Source organism: Bos taurus, chromosome 6 (genome assembly GCF_002263795.3).
Source record: "Bos taurus isolate L1 Dominette 01449 registration number 42190680 breed Hereford chromosome 6, ARS-UCD2.0, whole genome shotgun sequence".
NCBI classification, from domain to species: domain Eukaryota; kingdom Metazoa; phylum Chordata; class Mammalia; order Artiodactyla; family Bovidae; genus Bos; species Bos taurus.
This window is the reverse complement of record NC_037333.1, coordinates 115,368,465-115,386,957: the sequence shown is the minus strand read 5'-3', so window position 1 is coordinate 115,386,957 and position 18,493 is coordinate 115,368,465. Positions and strand designations below refer to the sequence as shown.

Here is an 18,493-nt window from a genome sequence, read left to right as displayed (position 1 = left end):
CACGACTGAGACTGCACTGAGTGGTTAGTGATGTTGAGCGTCTTTCTTGTTGCTTTGTTTTTGCTGCCGAGTAATAAGAGTTCACACATTTTGGGTATTAACCCTTCTCAGGTACGTGGTTTGCAGGGCTCTTCTCCCATCCCACAGGCTGCCTTTTCTCTGCCCATGCCTCCCTTGCTGTGCAGGGGCGGTTGGGTTTGGTGTAGCAGGAGCAGTTCGGTTTGGTGTAGCAGGGGCGGTTCGGTTTGGTGTAGCCCCACTTATTTACTGTTGCTTTTGGTGTCAGGTCCAAAAATTATCACCAAGACCGACGTCAGGGAGCTTACTGCCTAGGTTTTCTTTTAGGAGTTTTATGGTTTCCAGTCTTACATTCTTTAATCCATTAATTTTTATACATGGTGTAAGATATGTGCTGACTTGCTTCATTCGTGTCCAACTCTGTGACCTTGTGGCCTGTCACCCACCGGGCTCCTCTTGTCTCCAGGCAAGAATACTGGAGTGGGTTGCCATGCTCTCCTCCAGGGAATCTTCCCGACTCAGGGATCAAACCCACGTCTCTTCCGTCTCCTGCACTGGCAGGCGGGTTCTTCACCACCAGCGGCCCTGGTGTGAGACAGTGGCCCAGTTTTCCCAACACCGTTTATCGAAGAGACTATCCTTTCCCCATCGTATATTCTTGGCTCCTCTGTCACAAGTTAACTGACCACGTAAGTGGGGTTTGCTTCTGACCTTGGCTCTGTTCCACTCATCTGTGTGTTTTACAGCAGTGCCCTCGTTGTTCAGTCGCTCAGTCGTATCCGGCTCTTTGTGACCCCAAGGACTGCAGCGCGCCAGCCTTCCCTGTCCTCCACTATCTCCTGAGTTTACTCAAACTCATGTCCGTCAAGTCGGTGATGCCATCCAACCATCTCATCCTCTGTCATCCCCTTCTCCTCCCGCCTTCAATCTTGCCCAGCATCAGGGTCTTTTCCAATGAGTCAGTTCTTCGCATCAGGTGGCCAAAGTGTTGGAGTTTCAGCTTCAGCATCAGTCTTTGCAATGAATATTCAGGACTGATTTCCTTTACAATGGACTGGTTCGATCTCCTTGCAGTCCAAGGGACTCTAGAGTCTTCTCCAGCACCACAGTTCAAAAGCCATCAGTTCTTTTGAATTGAAAGTTCAGCTTTCTTTATGGTCCAACTCTCACATCCATACATGACCATTGGAAAAACCATAGCCTTGACTAGACGGACCTTTGTTGGCAAAGTAATGTCTCTGCTTTTGAATATGCTATCTATGTTGGTCATAACTTTCCTTCCAAGGAGTAAACGTCTTTTAATTTCATGGCTGCAATCACCATCCACAGTGATTTTTGGAGCCCAGAAAAATAAAGTCAGCCACTGTTTGCACTGTTTCCCCATCTATTTGCCATGAAATGATGAGACCAGATGCCATGATCTTGGTTTTTCGAATGTTGAGTTTTAAACCAGCTTTTTCACTCTCTGCTTTCACTTTCATCAAGGTCTTTAGTTCTTCCCTTTCTGCCATAAGGGTGGTGCCATCTGCATATCTGAATTTCTCCCGGCAATCTTGATTCCAGCTTGTGCTTCATCCAGCCCAGCATTTTGCATGATGTACTTGGCATGTAAGTTAATAAGCAGGGCTTGTCATACTCCTTTCCCAACTTGGAACCAGTCCATTGTTCCACGTCTAAGTATCATCGGCAGGGCTAAGGCACCTGAGGCAAGCCCAAGGGAGGCAAGTGAGGAGCTGGGCGTGGGGATGGGCCCGGCCTGGCAGCCTTCTGTGGGCTCACACACAAGCACCCTTGGCCAGGGCCCGGGTCTGCGAGGTGGGGGTCGGGAGGAGGAAGTGTCATCGTGAGCTGAGGCAGGCCCACTGTGAAAACCACAGGCGGGGGTGGGGTGGGGCTTAACAGTGTTTACTTCCGGTTCTGGAGGTTGGAAGGACAGGTTATGCTGGGGGAGGTCTGGTGGGGCCAGCCTCCTCTTCCTCACCGTGTTCTCACGTTAGAGGAGACAAGGGTGCTCCCTGGGGTCTCTCCTGTAAAGGCACCGACGCCCTTCATGAGGACCCCACCTCCTGACCTGATTACCTCAAGGCCCCGCCTCCAGGTGCCATCACCTTGGAGGTTAGGTTCCAACGTGGAGGTTTTGGGGACACCCTAAGTGGCTTGCTTCAGAAAAGAGTGCTGGGGGAACCCTGGGGCCCTGCACTTGGTGGGCTGGTGTGGGTCCCCAGCATTCGTGGGGAGCCCGCTGAGCCACAGGCATGTTCTTTGCCCTGTATGAACACTGTCTGCCCCAAATGATCGTTGAGAAGCCACAGCTGCACAGAGCAGCCACTGCCCCTGAGCAGGGCCTTCACCTCACCGACGCCCTCCAGGGCCAACAAGAGACCGGCGAGGGCCCGTCGCTCCTCCGGCACGTCTGAGCCAGGAGCAGCCTCCAGGCTGTCGGCTCCTCGGACAGTAAACTGAGTCCCCGTTAGCGTCCATGTCCCGGGCGGACCCTGTTCTGTCCCCCACTGTGAGCCCACAAGGGCCAGGATGTTCCTGCAGAGGGGGTCTCAGCCCTCAGTGTGTGGCTGGGGGCTCTTACCACCCCTGGCACCCAAGCACTCTGGACGCCTGGGCTCCACCCTGGAAGGCAAAGGTCCTCCTTTGTCCTCAGACGGCTGTCTCAGTGCAGCGGCCCCAGCCCTGCCCGCAGCCTGGCCCCGGCTGGGAGGGACATGGCAGTGGGCAGTCGGGGGCAGACACGATGTGAGGGCCTGGGTGGGTCTCCGAGGCTGGACAGGCGCCAGGCCCAGTGACCTGGAGGGGGGACCTCCTGCCATAGGACCCCCTCCCTGCTCTTCCCGGTGCTGCGACGGTCCGGGACGGCTGCCCTGGCCTTCCTTCTAAGACCAGCTAACAGGGCGTCTGCCCCCAGGGTGCCAGTGATGATGGCAAGTCAGACATGGCCGAGAGCAGGACACGGCGCCTAGCAGTGTCTGGGGCCCACGGGCCCTGTGGATCCGGCCCTGCCTTGGGCCCTTGGCCGAGGGGCCAGGAACAGTCCAGAGTGGTCGGTGAGCCCGGCAGGCTGCTGGGCTCCCCTGCAACTCCGACCCGCAGGGGTAGGACCTCACGTCAGAGGCCAGGGTGGTACTCCACCCACCCAAGGAGTTCAGCGCCAAGCCAGGGAGGCCCAGCCAAGCCCAGCAGCCCTCCCGCATCTCCCAACACAGAGACTGGGGGCATGGGGACGGGGCAGGAGAGGGGCCTGGAGTCCCCGGGCCCAGCAGACACAGCAAGGCGGGGCCGGTGACAGCTGTGATGGCGAGGTTTAATTAAATACTGTCACGTACGTGTAAGGACTTCTGTACACGGCATTTCCAGTGGCAGTCATAGGATTTCAATGCAAACCGCGGCCTTGTAGCACAGCGGCCACCGCTCCAGGGGCAGCTGGGAACCGCGTTCCTGACATGGGGGCAGCCGGCTGTCAGGCAGGGGGCGCGGGCTTGTGGAGCTCCTCCCGGCCCCGGGGCACCCGCGGCAGTCTGTCCGCCCTTCCGGCTACGGCCCCTCCTGGCCGGTCCCCTCCACGCCTTCCCTGAGGTTCTGCTGGCGGACAAGTGACTCCTGAGGGTCTGGGGCCCTCTTCAGGAACCCCAGGCCGCTGCCTCCTCCTCCGTGCGGCTGGCTGCGCTGCGGGGCCTCAGAGCTCGCTGTGTGGCCTCAGAGCTCGTTGTGGCGGGCCCTGGAGATGCGGCTGGACAGGTCCTGCATGTGCTTCTTCACCTGCAGGAACAGCGCGGGCTGGTCACACAGGAGAGCTGCGCACGGCCCGAGGCTCAGCCTACTGCTGCAGAGAAGAGCTCGGCGGTTCGCTTTCCAAGTGCCTCCCCACTGAGCCCCCATCTATAACCCATAAGATAAACTATTGGAGCAGTTCATTAACCAGAAACAGCCTCTGGGGAACCCCGCGAAGGGCCTCTCTCTCCACCCAGCATCCTCACTTCTTTTCTTCTTGATGAGTCTGGCTAAAGGTTTATCAATTCTGTTTGAAAGTAAAAGTAAGGTCCCTTAGTCGTGTCTGACTGTGCGACCCCACAGACTGTAGCCCACCAGGCTCCTCCATCCATGGAATTCTCCAGGCAAGAGTACTGGAGTGGATTGCCATTGCCTTCTCTGGGGATATTCCCGACCCAGGGATGGAACCCGGGTCTCCCGCGCTGCGGGCAGAGCCCCCACGTAATTCTGTTTTTCTAACACACCAGCTCTTCGTTTCGTTGACCTTTCCTCATTTTTTCAGTCTTTTTTTCCTCCTCACGTTTCTGCTCTGACCTTTGTCCCCGTCCCTCTCCTGACTCTGGGTTTGTCTGTTCTTTCTCTGGTTCCAGTGTAAGGTCAGGTTGCATGTTCCGCCCCCTGAGGTGGGCTTGTGTGGCTACAAACCGCCCTCCTGGAACTGCTCCTGCGACGTCCCCTGGGTTTTGTCTCCAGGTCACTCTGACTTCTTCCTCCATTTCTTCCGTGACCCACTGATTGTTTAGGAGCCTACCGTGTGGCCTCTGTGTTGTGGTCTTTGCTCTTTTTTTCCCTGTAGTTTAACCTGATTCTCAAGCTACGCGGTTTCAGGGTGCAACAAAAAATACACAAAAACAAACGACGAATGAAGACCCAGCCCACCCCTGGCTCCCCAGGCTCTGTCCTCATCACAGTGGCGGGGGCCTCCGTGGCCTCTCAGGGCCCGGCTCTGCCCTCCTCCCCGGGCTCTGCCCTGCTCCCCGGGCACACAGAGCCCGAGGGTGGGAGCCCCCTGGGCTGGTGGGGCCTGGAGCGGGGCAGCAGCTGGGGCTTCCACGGAGCACCACTGGGGAAGCTTCCCTCTTCTTCCTCTCGTCACAGCAGGGTCTGGCTTCTCCCCGGTCTTCCCCCTCCATTCTGGTACTTTCCTTTCTTTCCCCTCTAACTTATCCTGAATAGGGAGGGTGCCCTATACAGGAGGCACAGAGCAGGCCCTTGCAGAGCCCTCTGCGGGCCTGGCTCCCCTGTGCACCCACAGTGGTGTCCACGCCTGTGCCGCTGGCTCCGCAGTGGGTCCACGCCGCCTGCCCCTCGCTGCCTCACTGAGCCTGAACCCAAGCCCCCTCCGGAGACGGGCCCCTCAGATCTTGGTGCCTGGGAGGTGCCCTGAGCTGTGGGCTCACGGCTGATGACCAGAGGGAGGCCCTGCCGGGTCAGGTGCCCCAGCGAGGGGACTTCGGTCTCTGCGTCCTGCACGTCCTCCGGGATTCTCACGTCACCCCACCGAGGGCGCCCGCCGCGCACGGGGAGTGACGCTGTGAAGGCCGTCTGTTGTGGCCCATCTCCCGTGGCGCCGAGTATGGAGCCCACGTGTCCCTGGCCCGAAGCTCCGCCGGCTCCTGCGGCCACTCAGGAGCCCCCAGAGCCACCGGGCAGCTCACGGGGATGAAGATCACTCAGGACCGGGGCGGGCCACACGTCCCAGCTGTGCGGCTGGAAGAGCCCGGCTCCGTCCTGCCTGCCCACCGCCCCCTGTGGGTGCGGCCGCACCAAAACTCTTGCTGGTCACCTGGTGGGGGGCCCGGAGGCGGGGTGGTGGGGCAGAGGGGAGGCCTGGGAGGCCCCTGCCCCACAGCCCAGCCCCGACCCCCCCAGGGCTGTGCAGCCCCGGGCAGGGGCGGGGGCCTGACCGTGTGTCCGACGCCCCTGCGTGCGGTGAGTGCCGGGGCAGCAGGCGCCGCACACCCACCTTGTAGCCCAGCTCCTTGGTCCTCTCCTCCAGCGTGGCGTAGCGCTCCCTGTTGCGGGTGACGTGCTCCTGATCCCCAAAGCTCTCCACGTGCTTCAGCTTCTGGTGAGAAATTTCTAGCTGCTTCTGGTAATGGTTGTGCTTTTCAATTTTAACTTCAAAGTGCTTGAGCTCCTCCTGGGATGAGATTGAAACAACTGAACCTCCCCGACACGCCCCACCGCCTCCAGGCCCGCGACAGACGCCTCCCACACACGTCCACCACCTTCCGCTCTGCAGGCCCCTGGAGCGCAGCGCCCACCCCGCCCCGCGCTCCTGTCCAGGGAACCAACAGCCTCACAGGCCCGGGGCCCGTGCCCTTCCCTGACCCCTGACCTGTGGTGGCTCTGCCACGACAGCACCATGTGGAGGCGAGTGACCCCAAAACCCTCCCTCCCTCTGGGTCCAGCACAGGCCCTGCAGGGCCTCAGGGGTGCCTCCATAACCCTCTGAATCCACCTGTCCTATGAGCCTACTCCTCACACCCGGTGAGCCCCAAACTCAGCAGACAGCCTGGAGTCACAGCGCCCGCCGCTACTACTACTACTAAGTCACGTCAGTCGTGTCCGACTCTGTGCGACCCCACAGACGGCACCCCACCAGGCTCCCCTGTCCCTGGGATTCTCCAGGCAAGAACACTGGAGTGGGTTGCCATTTCCTTCTCCAATGCATGGAAGTGAAAAGTGAAAGTGTCCGCTGCTGGAGGTCGGCTTTGTCCCACACGGGCCGCCGACCAGGACTCGGGGCAGCAGGGGGCGACTGGAAACGGTGCTGTGCACACGCTGGTCTGCTGGGGTTGGAGAAGGGGGCCTTTCCCGCATCATCAGCGCGTCCACCAAGGAGACGCTGCCACCCCACGGGGCTGGGGCGCCACCCTTACCCGGAAGGACTCCAGCTCCTTCTCGGTGAAGTTGGCTGACTTGGCCATGTCCCAGAGATCCAGCACCCGGGGCTCCGTGAACTCTGCACGAGAGTGAAGACGGGCTGTGACTCCTGCCCGGGACGCCTGGGGGCCACGTGCCACCTGTGTAGGGCACAGGGCGTGTGCCAGCGTCCTCGGGAAGCACTCCTTGCGCCCGCACTCAGCCGGCAGCTCCCAGGTCAGGCCACCACTCCCCAGGGCACAGGAGCCGCTGCTCGAGTGAGCAGGGGGTGCACTCCAGGGCTGGGGGGCGCCTCTGACTCTGCGGGGTCCCCCACCCGCAGCTCTAGGCTGAGACTCAGGCTGCTGCCTGTCCTCACAGCTCCAGAGCAACGGAAACCAAATGGAGGGGACCCTTTAGCCAGCGCTTGTCAGCCACCTTCCTCCAGCCCTGGAGGAAGCTGGGAGCACGTGGGCCACGTGGCCAGCTCCCCACCCCTCCCCTGCAGACCCCTCCTGCTGCCCGAGGCTGCAGGAAGCGCTCCAGCAGGAGGAGCCACCCGGTGTGCCGCCCCTGGAGGGCAGGGGCTGAGGCACCGCGGCCAGCCTTGGCCCCACCCCTCCGCACGGCCGGGCCCGCGGGGGTCCCTGCTCCCCGGAAATTCAGCAGGTCGGCACAGTGGGCCTGCGGCATGTTCCGGGCGCCCTACCCCTGCGGGCTGAGCAAGCCCAGGGCGCCCGCATTGGGCCGAGGAGCAGGGAGCCCGTTTCGCGGCCTTGACGTGCCCCTGGGCGAAGAGCAGTGGCCGCCCCGTGTCAGCGCTCGGGGAACAGAGGGTGGAGGACGCCAGGACGGGTGTCACAGCTGGGTGGCGGCTCACCAGTCTCGGCGCCGTAGCCCTGGTGGCTGACCCTGCGAAGCCGGTCGAAGCCCTGGCCGATGCTCCGCAGCCGGTCCTTCAGCTCCGCATGCCTGCTCGCCAGCGCCTCCGCCTGCACGCCACGCAGGTCCACTGGCCCGATGGCGTTCTCGTGGCTTTCTGCTGGAGCCAGGCCAGGGGCCTGTGAGGGGCCGGCCTGGGACGCTGCGCCCCGCGCCCCGCCCTGCTGACTCCAAGGTAGGCCCTGAGACCACCACCCCTTGGGGGCTACCCCCGAGGCGACAGGAGAGGCAGCCCATCTGAGCACCTGATGGGGCCCGAACCGCTCCTGCTCAGAAGCCGGGAGGCCTGAGGGTGTGGACCACCCCCTCCTTGTTCTGGAACAGTCTGGGCCCTGCTGGCGCAGGGAGCACCTTCGGCCCCACCCCTGAGGGCGTGGTGCTCCCCCCGCCCCCCCAGTTCTGGAACATTCTGGGCCCGGGCTGCCGCAGGGAGCACCTTCGCCACCCCCCCCACCACCGTTCTGGAACAGTCTGGGCCCCGACGGCGCAGGGAGCACCTTCGGCCCCGCCCAGGGTCTCCAGCAGCGCGTGGTACTCCTGCACCTTCTCCTTGTGGTGCTGAAGCTCCCGCCACAGCTTGTCCAGTTCTTCGCTGGAGAACTTCCCAGAGGTCTTCGCCTGCAAGGGTAGCGCCTCCGGTGAACGCCCCGGGGCCCACTCTCACCCGGGCCAGCGGGACCCCAGCACAGGCCCGGTTCTCAGCCTTCACCCACCTTACCGCGGGGCAGGGCAGGAGCCCAGACCTGACCGCCTCCAGGGCAGATGGCGGGGAGACCACCCAGCGAGCCGGGCATGGGGATGGACCCCAGCAGGACCTTGGGCCGGGGCAGGGGCCAGGGAGTCCTGGCCACTCCCCAGGGCATCGCCCCACCTGCCCAGGGGTAGGGGTGCAGGGTGCATACACACAAGGGAATAACGGGTCCTGGGCTCAGCCCCGAGGAAGCTCCCCCCTCCGGCCCCACCCCTCATGACCAAGGATGGCAGGTCCCAGAGAGAAGACCCCCACAGCCCCCGGCCAGCTGGCACCCCCACCCTGGCCGAGCTCACAGAAACCATCCACAGGATCCAAGCGCAGATCACACACAGATGACCCCGGACACAGGTCTGACCCCTGTGGGCCCATTTACATGCAGGTTATTTCAAAAAAAACACTGCACTGCTACACGATCAGCAGTTGGCTGACTCCGCAGACAGAGGGCTGACTCCTACTTACACGCGGGTTCTCCCTGGGCAGGGAATAGTCAGTGCCCCCACTGCCCGCCCTGTTCACAGGTTGACAGTTCAGGCACCAAGTGAAAAGAGCCGCTCATGACACCCCGAGCCTGCGTTTCTAACCACAGGTTCATAAGCACGCTTGGCAACGCGCGAGGCTCAGGCCCCCATGTGCCACGAGAAACTCCCATGCAAACACACGTTGCGAGCTCCTGTTCACAGCAGCAAGCACTCCAGGTGGGGCAGACACGGGACTACAGGCCAGCGGGGCCGGGGAGGAAGGCCCGCGGGGTGAGACAGGCTGCCCCGGGCAGGACGCCAGGGCCGAGGGTGGCTCTCGGCAGAGGGTACCTTGTGCCACAGCTTCTCCAGCCGGGGGTCCTCCAGGCTCTCGTCGTCCGGGCCATGGTCGACAAAATTGCTGCTCACGACCCGCGAGTCCTTCCTGCCGTCCAGACCGTACTTGGCCAGGATGACTAGGAGGGAGCAGGGCGGGGTCAGGGCGGTGGGCTGGGGGCAGTACCCTCCTCTGCCGCTCAGGACCTGGGGAGGAGCAGGGACCTGGGGCTCCCCCACCCCCGGCCGGCTTCCAGCCAACCCCTCCACCCCCTCCCTGTGCGGAGAGCCGCGCACAGGCCTGGCACCTGGGACCGCCTTTGGACCGGCTGCACAGGTTCACCAAACCAAAACCCACCATCTGATCCTGTCGAGGGGCAAGGTCCAGCTGGGACGGAAGTGGACGGGGCCACGTGGGCAGGGGCAGCCCCCCCCCCCCAACCCATGTCTAAATCTGGAGAAGATTTCTAACGGTGGGACCTTGCTGTCAACAGCTGCCAGGGGAAAGTTTACTAACGACAGTGGAGCGGGGACTGGCTCAGCCGCTGCTGGCTGGTCACTGCAGGCCAGCGACTGGCTGACGTTTCTCCGTAGCAACCAGGACACAGCGCCCACCCACGGCCTCCACACCACACAGGGGCCTGCATCTCCGCGCTGTGTAGGGGAGGGTGGGTACCTGGGGAGGTCTGGAGGCAGCTCTCTCCGCAGCGGGGCTGGGCTGCTGGGTCTGCCCTGGACGCCCCTCCTGGCATCTCCGCCCACTCCCATCAACCACCCCGCTGCCCTGCCCTCCCTGCTTAGAGGGATGGGGCCCCCAGGCTGCAGACAGGATCCACCCTCCAGGCTTCACCCCCGGGCTTCCTGGGGTCCTGAGCTTCCTCTCCCCTGACCTCCATCCCTGGCGTCCTCGTTCAAGCTGAGGCCACCTGGCCCCTGACCCCCAGAGCCTCCTCTGGCCTGACTCCAGGAGCACTGGACACGCGTGGTCCCTGAGGGGCCCGCAGCCTCCTGTGCAGCCCCCACACCCAGCTCCTGGCCCTGGGCCTGCTGCTGGAGGCACCTTGGGCCCCGTTCAGACTGAGCTCACCTCGTGGGGCTACACTGCCCTGTCTACCCTGCCTGGGGGCTCAGCCCACAGGGGTCTTGAGTAAGCCATGGAGAGGCTGTGCTCCTGGTGTCCAGCCTGTGGTTTTCGAAACATTAAGAACCCGTGTGTGACCCTCTTCCTAAACTGCAGAAGCCCTTCACCCAACGACGGGAGCCAGACCCACAGGAGGTGCAGCCCGAGGGGTGGCCCAGCCGTCCGTGAGGACTTGGCTTGGGGGGGCGGGTCTGCCGTCAGCCCAGCCTCCAGGCCAACCCTCCACGCCAGCTCCCTGAGACGCCGGGCAGGGGTGACCACCGTCTGCAGGGCGCAGGGCAGATCTGGCCACCGCTGGGTCCTGTCTGGATGCCATACTATGTGGACACCCAGGTGTGGCATCTGCCTTGTAAAGGGGCTACGTCGGCTGGGGGCGGGGGGGGTGGGTGGGATGTGGGGTCTCGGGCCACACCCAGAAGACGGCCAGCCGCTCGGGGAACACCACCCCCAGATCGGCGGGCCCAGCTCAGGCTCCAGTTCTCCAGGCCAGCTGAGTCTCCTGCCAGGTCACCTGGGCGCCCACAGAGACCAGTGTCACCCAGACAAACAAGGCGGCCTGTCTGGGCACGGCCGTGGACCGTGAGGGCTCTGCTCTTCCCAAGGGACTAGACCCCAGGAACACCCCGCCTCCTCGTCTAGGTGACTCCAGGCCGCCCCGGCCGTCTTCCCGGACCAGACAGACCCGGGGCTTCGGCCACTGGGAGCTCGCTCAGCCAGATGCCCTTGCCCTGGACCCCCTCCCACCAGCCAAGGCCCATCAAAGACAGCCTGGCAGCTGCACCCGCCTGGAGCTGAGGGTCACCCTGCAGGGCTCAGGCTCACAGGAGCGGTCCTGACTCTTGTCCTGCCCACAGACCAAGTCAGAACATCAAGCTGGAGCCTGAGTCGGGGCGACCACTGCTCTTGGCCAGAGGAGAGGGGAGCGAGAAGAGAAGTACCGCTGAGGCTGCGGACCAGCTTCGCCTCTTCCTCCCCGTCCTCATCCAGGCCCTCAGCCTTCAGCTTCTTCCACTTGAATTCATCCCGCTCTTGAATCTTCAGATCAGTGTGGAGGTCGGACAACTTCAAAGGAGGAAGATTCAGCTGCGGGAGGAGGAGAAGAGAGGACGCCTGACTACCAGCTGCATGGTGACCAATGACAGCCCAGAAGAAACTGACCTCAGAGAGGAGACGCCAGAGGCGGGGAGGAGGAGCCCGGGTCCTGGGTGCTAAAGATCCCGCTCACGCTCCCGCACGAGAATGTCAAAGGGGCCTCTGTGCACTGCGTGGAGCCCACCGGCCCTTAGGCCCCAGGCCCACCCTCCAGCCTCGGTGGACACCGCGTCCCCAGGGAGTCCCAGGGCTTCGGTGGCCTGAGCGTGGGCGCTGGGGAGACAGGCCAGCCCACCCTCCAGCCTCAGCGGACACCGCGTCCTCAGGGAGCCCCAGGGCATCGGCGGCCTGTGCACCCGCCCTGGGGAGACAAGCTGGCTCGCCCTCCAGCCTCGGCAGACACCACGTCCCCAGGGAGCCCTGGGGTATCAGCAGCCTGAGCACTGGTCCTGAGGAAGACAGGCCGGCTCACCCTCCAGCCTGGACCCTGGGCACCTGTGCACACCCGGGCGCAGGGACGCAGGCACATGGATGCTGGGCTCGCCCGAGAAACTTCTCCCTGCATGTGTAACTCGGATGAAAAATAAACCGCAAGGACTGGAGAGTAGATCATGTTTATGGAAGACTTCCAATTAAAAAACAAAAAGCACAGCTACGCTCCCCAGGGTCACTGCCCGTGCTGGGGGCTGACCGAGGGGCGCGGGGCCTCCCTGGATACGGGCTGCGGGGCTAAGAAGGGCTCTGCGGCTCCTGGCAGAGGTTGCTCTCTGCTCAGCCCAAGGGCGCCTCCTCACTTCTGGGCCAGAACCGGCATGCGAAGGCTGTGGTCAGGCCGTTAAACGTGCAACTTTAAAAATGAACATGTTAGCACGCCTGGCAGACACCTGTCCCCTCGAAGGGCATGGGGGGTGACATGGTGAGGACGCGGGGCTGCAGTGTGGGCCCCCTAGGCAGCCCTTCCGCGACCCCCGTAGGCTCCCTGGGGGGCCCCGCTACCCCAGGCAGGCGCTGGGACCTGACCCCATACAGCCTGCCTGTCCTGCAGGAAGGGGACCCTTGCGAGGTCGGGCTTGGAGGCACACATGTACGCGTGCCCGCGCGTGCACAGGAGCAGGAAGGCAGAGAGAGACCTCTCGGGGCTAGAACCTTCAGTCGGGGCAGGAAGACGGTGTGGAGAGGAAACCGAAGCTGCCAGGCAGGGTGAGGACTCACGGCAGAGGCGCCGGGGCCCCACTCGCCCCGACTTCCTGCTGTCCGCCTGCCGGGCTGGGCGGACACCGGGAAGCGTCCTGGCCGCCTCCCTGGAGGTGCTCTCGGGCGGGCCCTCGCAGGCCCGGGGCCCTCTCCTCCGCTCTCGTCAGGGGCCCCTGGGAGGGTAAGCACCTGCCTGGAGGACACGGCTGTGTGTCCCTGGCTATCGGACCCTTTCCGCTGCTACTGGAAGGGGGGCAGAATCAATTTCCTTCTCAGAGTTGGATGGAGGCGACAGAAGCGTCAGCGAGGCCTGCGTGCCGCTCCTGTGCCCTGTAACCGTGGCGAGCTTGTTCAAGATCTAGCGACTGTGCAGTGTTCAGGTTTGCTACAAGTGGAGAGCACGTCATCTGCAAGCAGAGCCCCTTACCTCTTCTTTTCTGACCAGGATGACTTTTCTTTCTTTTTCTTGCCTGGCTGTTCTGCCTGGAGCTTCCACTCCTTGTTGAAAAGAATAACCTAATTCTTAAACAGGCAAAGGACTTGAATATAAATTTCTCCAGACATCACACATGAATGGCCAAGAGGGCCATGAACAGAACCTCCAGATCGCAGATCATCAGGAGGAATGGAAACCCCACGAGAGACACTGCCTCACAGCGGTTACAGGTCAGTTACTCTGGGGAATGGAAAGCAGCCCCTGCTGGGGGGATAACAAAGGGAGCCCCCGAGGGCGACTGGTGGGATGCGAATGGGCACAGCCGCTGCGGCAAACAGCGAGGAGGTGCCTCAGAAACGGAGACGAGAGCGGCCATGCGACCCAGCAATCCCCGCCGGGCACTGACCCAGAGGCCCGAAGCCAGAATCTCGAAGAAAGCCCTGTGCTCCCAAGCTTCCTGCAGCACCAGTCACAACTCAACCAAGATGTCCATCGAGATACAGAAGGAAAACGCGGGACAGGCGTACAACGGAATACGAGCCTCAAAACAGAAGGGGACTGGCCCTTTGTGATGGCACAGGTGCTGGGTGAGATGAGCCAGACGCATCAGCAAACGCTCCTCCACAACAGCGCTCCACGAGGGTGGAGAGTGGACAAGAGGCAGAGGAGAGGAAATGAAGGGCTGGTCAAAGGGGAGCCAGCCGTGCGGCTCAAGTGAGTCCCGGAGCCTCACCGCTCAGTGTGACCCTGGCAACCACACGTTTCTGCTGTTTAGTCACTCACACTACACTACACTACACAGCTCAGTTGTGTCCGACTCTTTGCGATCCCCTGCACTGTAGCCGGCCAGGCTCCTCAGTCCACGGGATTCTCCAGGCAAGAATACTGGAGTGGGTTGCCATTTCCTTCTCCAGGGGAATCTTCCCAACCCAGGGATCGAACCCTGGTTTCCCACATGGCAGGAAGAAGCTTTATCCTCTGAGCCACCAGGGAATTCCCTTTAGTCACTCAGTCGTGTACAATTCCTTGTGACTCCGTAGCCCTCCAGGCTCCTCTGTCCATGGGATTCTCCAGGTAAGAATACTGGGCTGGGTTGCCTTGCCCTTCTCCAGGGGATCTTCCCAACCCAGGGATCGAACCTGGGTCTTCTGCAAGGCAGGAGATTCTTCACCACTGAACCACCTGGGAATCCCATTTAAACTGTTTATTATTTAAAAATTTGCTAAAAGGGGGGGGGGTCGATCTTAGGTTCTTACCACAAATAATAACACACAAGAGCTCAGGAGAATATCTGGGAGGTGGTGGGTGTGTCTGTGGGCCTGTACACTTATCTCCAAACTAATTAGCAACATAGAACTTTTCAGAGGTCAATCATACCTCAAAAATGGTAAAACAAAACAACAAAAAACCAAAACCAACAACCAACCAAAAAAAAAAAAAATCCCCTGGGACCCAGCATCCACGCACATGTCAGCTCCAGCCACAGCTCTGCACGCTGACCCTGGACCGAGGTGGGAGCCGCACCCCCAGCCCACAGAAGGACTGGCGAGAGACGACGGAGACGCCTTCTCCCACCCTGAGCACACGCCATGCAAGACACACCCTGAGATCACCTCATGTTTAGAAACACGTGATATTTTTTCAGTCAGTTCAGTTGCTCAGTTGTGTCCGACTCTTTGTGACCCATGGACTGCAGCACGCATAAGGCCTCCCTATCCACTACCAACTTCCGGGGTTTACTCAAACTCATGTCCATCGAGTCGGTGATGCCATCCAACCGTCTCATCCTCTATCGTCCCCTTCTCCTCCCCCCTTCAATCTTTCCCAACATCAGGGTCTTTTCTAAGGAGTCAGTCCTTCGCATCAGGTGGCCAAAGTCTTGATGTTTTCAGAGAGCAAATTATCCTGAGAACAAAACCAAAAGGCTAAGAACCACAAGTGCCTCGGGCTGGCCCTGCCTCCCGTCTGGGCTCGGCTCTGGGCGGGGGAGTGCTGACCCTGGGACTCGGCTGAAGGCCCGCACCACGTGCCCCCTTGCGGGCTCCTGCCACCACCTGAGGAGCTTCCTGAAGCTTCACCGTCTAGGAAGGCTGGGACAGGCCAGCTTGTATTCCACAGGTCTGCTCAGGGAGCCAAGAAACTGATGCCACCAGGCACGAACCCCACCCTGAGGACCTGTGCCCTTCGTTCAGCAGAAAACACTTGTACACGTCATTGGAGAATTTCAGGGCCAAGGGGCCCAGAAAAGACGTCTAGTGCAAGGCCGGCCCGTCCAAGGACAGTGCTGGGTTCCCAGAGAACAGAGGAGGCCCTCTCAGACAGACGTGACCTGAGACTGACCAGGTCACACTGCACACACAGTCACCAGGTCAGTCTCAGTGGACTGAGCGCAGGGGCGGGGCAGGGAGGGTCATGGAGGCGCAGCTGGAGGGCAGGCGACAGCCAGGAGGCGTGAGGAGGCTGGCAGATGTGAAGCGGCATCTGGACAGCCAAGACGGGGCTGACCAGCACCGCCCTGTGGGCAGGAGGGCTCCGGGCAGGTTCGTGGGCACAAGAGCCCCTTCTCCCAGGAAGCCCTCCAGCCTCTCCAACCCAGAGTGCTCTCTCACCAGGCAGGCCGCACACACAGTGGCCCTGACAGCTGGGGGCTCCGAGCGGAATCCTCAAGGGCGCTGGCCCAGGCACAGCGCGGGGCCTGGAAGCTAAGGGCCTGGGGGCATCTACTGGGCCCTGACTGCCCCACAGGCGGCTCTCTGTCATATCCCTCCCCACCTTTCTTCCCCCTCGGTTTCTTTTCTTTTCCCAAACTTAGTCCTCACTTTGCTCTCTTTCAAGGACTCAGGAGTGCTTAAAACTGGAAGACTGAAGCTGATAAGACTCCATTTGAGAGATGAAGACAGAGGCCCAGAGGCTGGGGGAAGCTTGTAAATACCCATTTCTCTAAAAAACCCCCCCGCCTGAAAAAGACAGCAGGGACTGTTATGTTAATGAGGAAGCTGCTGGTGCAGGTCAGTCAATTCGCAAGCTGCCTCCAGGTGGAGTGACCTTAGAGGCGTCCTTTGCCCTCTGGGCTTTGAGGAAGGTCAGATTCACTTCACTTATGTTTCAGGTGTTATCCTCCCACCACATGTGAAAGTGAGTCGCTCAGTCGTGTCCGACTCTTTGCAAATTCTCCAGGCCAGAATACCGGAGTGGGTAGCCGTTCCCTTCTCACCACATCCTCTCACCCAATTTAACAAGAATCTGTCTGCTTTCAGGCCTCTGCTATCCCTGACTTGTCCTCATGCCCAGCATCACCCGTTTTCTTGTTTCTCCATATAGGCAAACAGAATGTTGAAAAGGCAAAAATCTGCAAAGCTGAAAGGGAATCTCGGCCTCAAACTGACGGGGCAGCCCCTCTGCCCAGGCCAAGGCCTCCTGTCTTCACCTGTTATCACCAGGCCAGGGTCCCTGTTCCCTGATGAAGGGTAGAGGGCACGCAGTAAGAGGGACTCGCACCTGTATGTGCCGGCGGGTCTGAGGCTGTCAAACGCTTGAGGCCCCGGCCAGCAGACCCCCGAGACTAAAGAGACCCCGGCCTGGGCTCTGCAGACCCCAGGATCAGAGGACGCCCCACAGACCCCCGAGACTGAAGAGACCCGGGCCCGCGTTCTGCGGACCTCAGGATTAAGACACCCTGCAGACCCCCGAGACAGAAGAGACCCGGGCCTGCGCTCCGAGGACCCCAGGATCAGAGGACGCCCCGTGGACCCTCGAGACTGAAGAGACCCGGGCCTGCGCTCCGCGGACCCCAGGATCAGAGGACGTCCCGGCTCGCGGAGCCCCGAGGTGGAGGGACCCGGTCGCCGCTCACCCGCTGGGCCTTCTCCCACAGCTGGTTCAGCTTCTCCATGCGGAACTCCGCCGCGGGCTCGCGCTTCGAGGGCGGCGCGGGCTCGTTCTTCTCCCGCGAGTACTTGCCGGCATGGCCCGCCGCGGCCCACGGCCCGAGGAGCAGAAGCAGCAGCAGCAGCGGCGGCGGCGGCTGCCGGACCGCGCGCAGCCCAGACAGGACCCTCCGCGACGCCATCTTCCGCCTCCAGACGCGGAGCCCCGGGAGCTGCGGGAAGGAAAAGGCCCCGCCCCGCCCACCGGGCTCGCCCCGCCCACCAGGCCCCGCCGCGCTGCTTCCTGGGAGTTGTAGTCCCTCCCCGCGCAGCGGACCCGAAAGGAGCCAGCGGGCGGACTACAAGGCCCGGGGCGCCCTGCGGAGGCACGGCGCTGGGGCATTTCCTAGGCAACCGCAGCCACGGCCTGGTTTCTCCCGGCGCCTCCAGGGCTAAGTGTGGCTCAGTTCAGTTCAGTCTTAGTCCTGTCCGACTAACTTGCCACCCCACGGACTGCAGCACGCCAGGCCTTCCTGTACATCACCAACTCCCGGAGCTTACTCAAACTCATCATTGAGTCGGTGATGCCATCCAACCATCTTATCCTCTGTTGTCCTCTTCTCCTCCCGCCTTCAATCTTATCCAGCATCAGGGTCTTTTCCAGTGAGTCAGTTCTTCGCATCAGGTGGCCAAAGTATTGGAACTTCAACATCAGCATCAGTCCTTCCAATGAATATTCAGGACTGATTTCCTTCAGGATGGACTGGTTGGATCTCCTTGCAGTCCAAGGGACTCTCAAGAGTCTTCTCCAACACCACAGTTCAAAAGCATCAGTTCTTCAGTGCTCAGCCTTCTTTATGGTCCACCTGTCTCATCCATACATGACCACTGGAAAAGCCATACCTTTGAGTAGACGGGTCTTTGTTGGCAAAGTAATGTCTCTTGCTTTTTAATATGCTGTCTAGTTTGGTCATAGCTTTTCTTCCAAGGAGCAAGCGTCTTTTAATTTCATGACTGCAGTCACCATCTGCAGTGGTTTTGGAGCCCCAAAAAATAAAGTCTGTCACTGTTTCCATTGTTTCCACTGTTTCCCAGCATCAGGGTCTTTTAAAATGAGTCAGTTCTTCACATCATGTGGACAAAGTATTGAAGTTTCAGCTTCAGCACCAGTGCAGCTAGGGCGGCCCTAGCTGGGACGGGAGACTGCTGGGGGCTATAGGTGGGTCAGAGATCTGATTTCCCATCCTGGATTGACCCGCACAAGGGCATTTTCCCCTGAGCTGCATGGAAAGAGGAAACAGTTGAAAACTCGGGACTGTGTCTGGCTGACAATTTAGCTTGTTTCTGTGTCCCCTGCCTCGGTGTTGAGCCTTCCCTGTCCTTATGAACTCTGGAAATTGGCCTTGGCTGGCACCCCACTGTACATGTCTCTGTCAGGAAGCCTAGATCCCCCCTCCCAAACCCACTCCTTCCCAGGGAGCCACAGGGGTTCCCACCTCCCCAAAGCTCCCCCCGCCCCGCCATCTAGCGAGTGCCTGCACCTCAACACCAACTTTAAATTGCATCCTCTTCTCCCCCTGCACTTGTTCTGTTATTAGAGATGTTTGT

General features: G+C 61.1%; 1 protein-coding gene across 2 annotated transcripts; it reads right to left on the bottom strand.

The window, feature by feature from the left end:
- Window positions 1–3,310: 3,310 nt before the first annotated feature.
- On the bottom strand, window positions 3,311–17,103 carry LRPAP1 (LDL receptor related protein associated protein 1). Of its 2 annotated transcripts, none has more exons than XM_024993096.2 (8): window positions 16,873–17,103; window positions 11,236–11,380; window positions 9,172–9,296; window positions 8,106–8,226; window positions 7,547–7,708; window positions 6,684–6,766; window positions 5,765–5,941; window positions 3,311–3,786 (listed from the first exon to the last, which is right to left on the bottom strand). In XM_024993096.2, exons 1-8 carry the CDS (start codon window positions 17,086–17,088, stop codon window positions 3,724–3,726), a joined length of 1,092 nt encoding a protein of 363 aa, XP_024848864.1. In that variant the 5' UTR covers window positions 17,089–17,103; the 3' UTR covers window positions 3,311–3,723. The 2 variants fall into 2 exon arrangements, with proteins under 2 accessions (XP_024848864.1, NP_001073694.1); NM_001080225.1 differs by having other exon boundaries at window positions 7,547–7,705; window positions 16,873–17,092.
- Window positions 17,104–18,493: the final 1,390 nt, after the last annotated feature.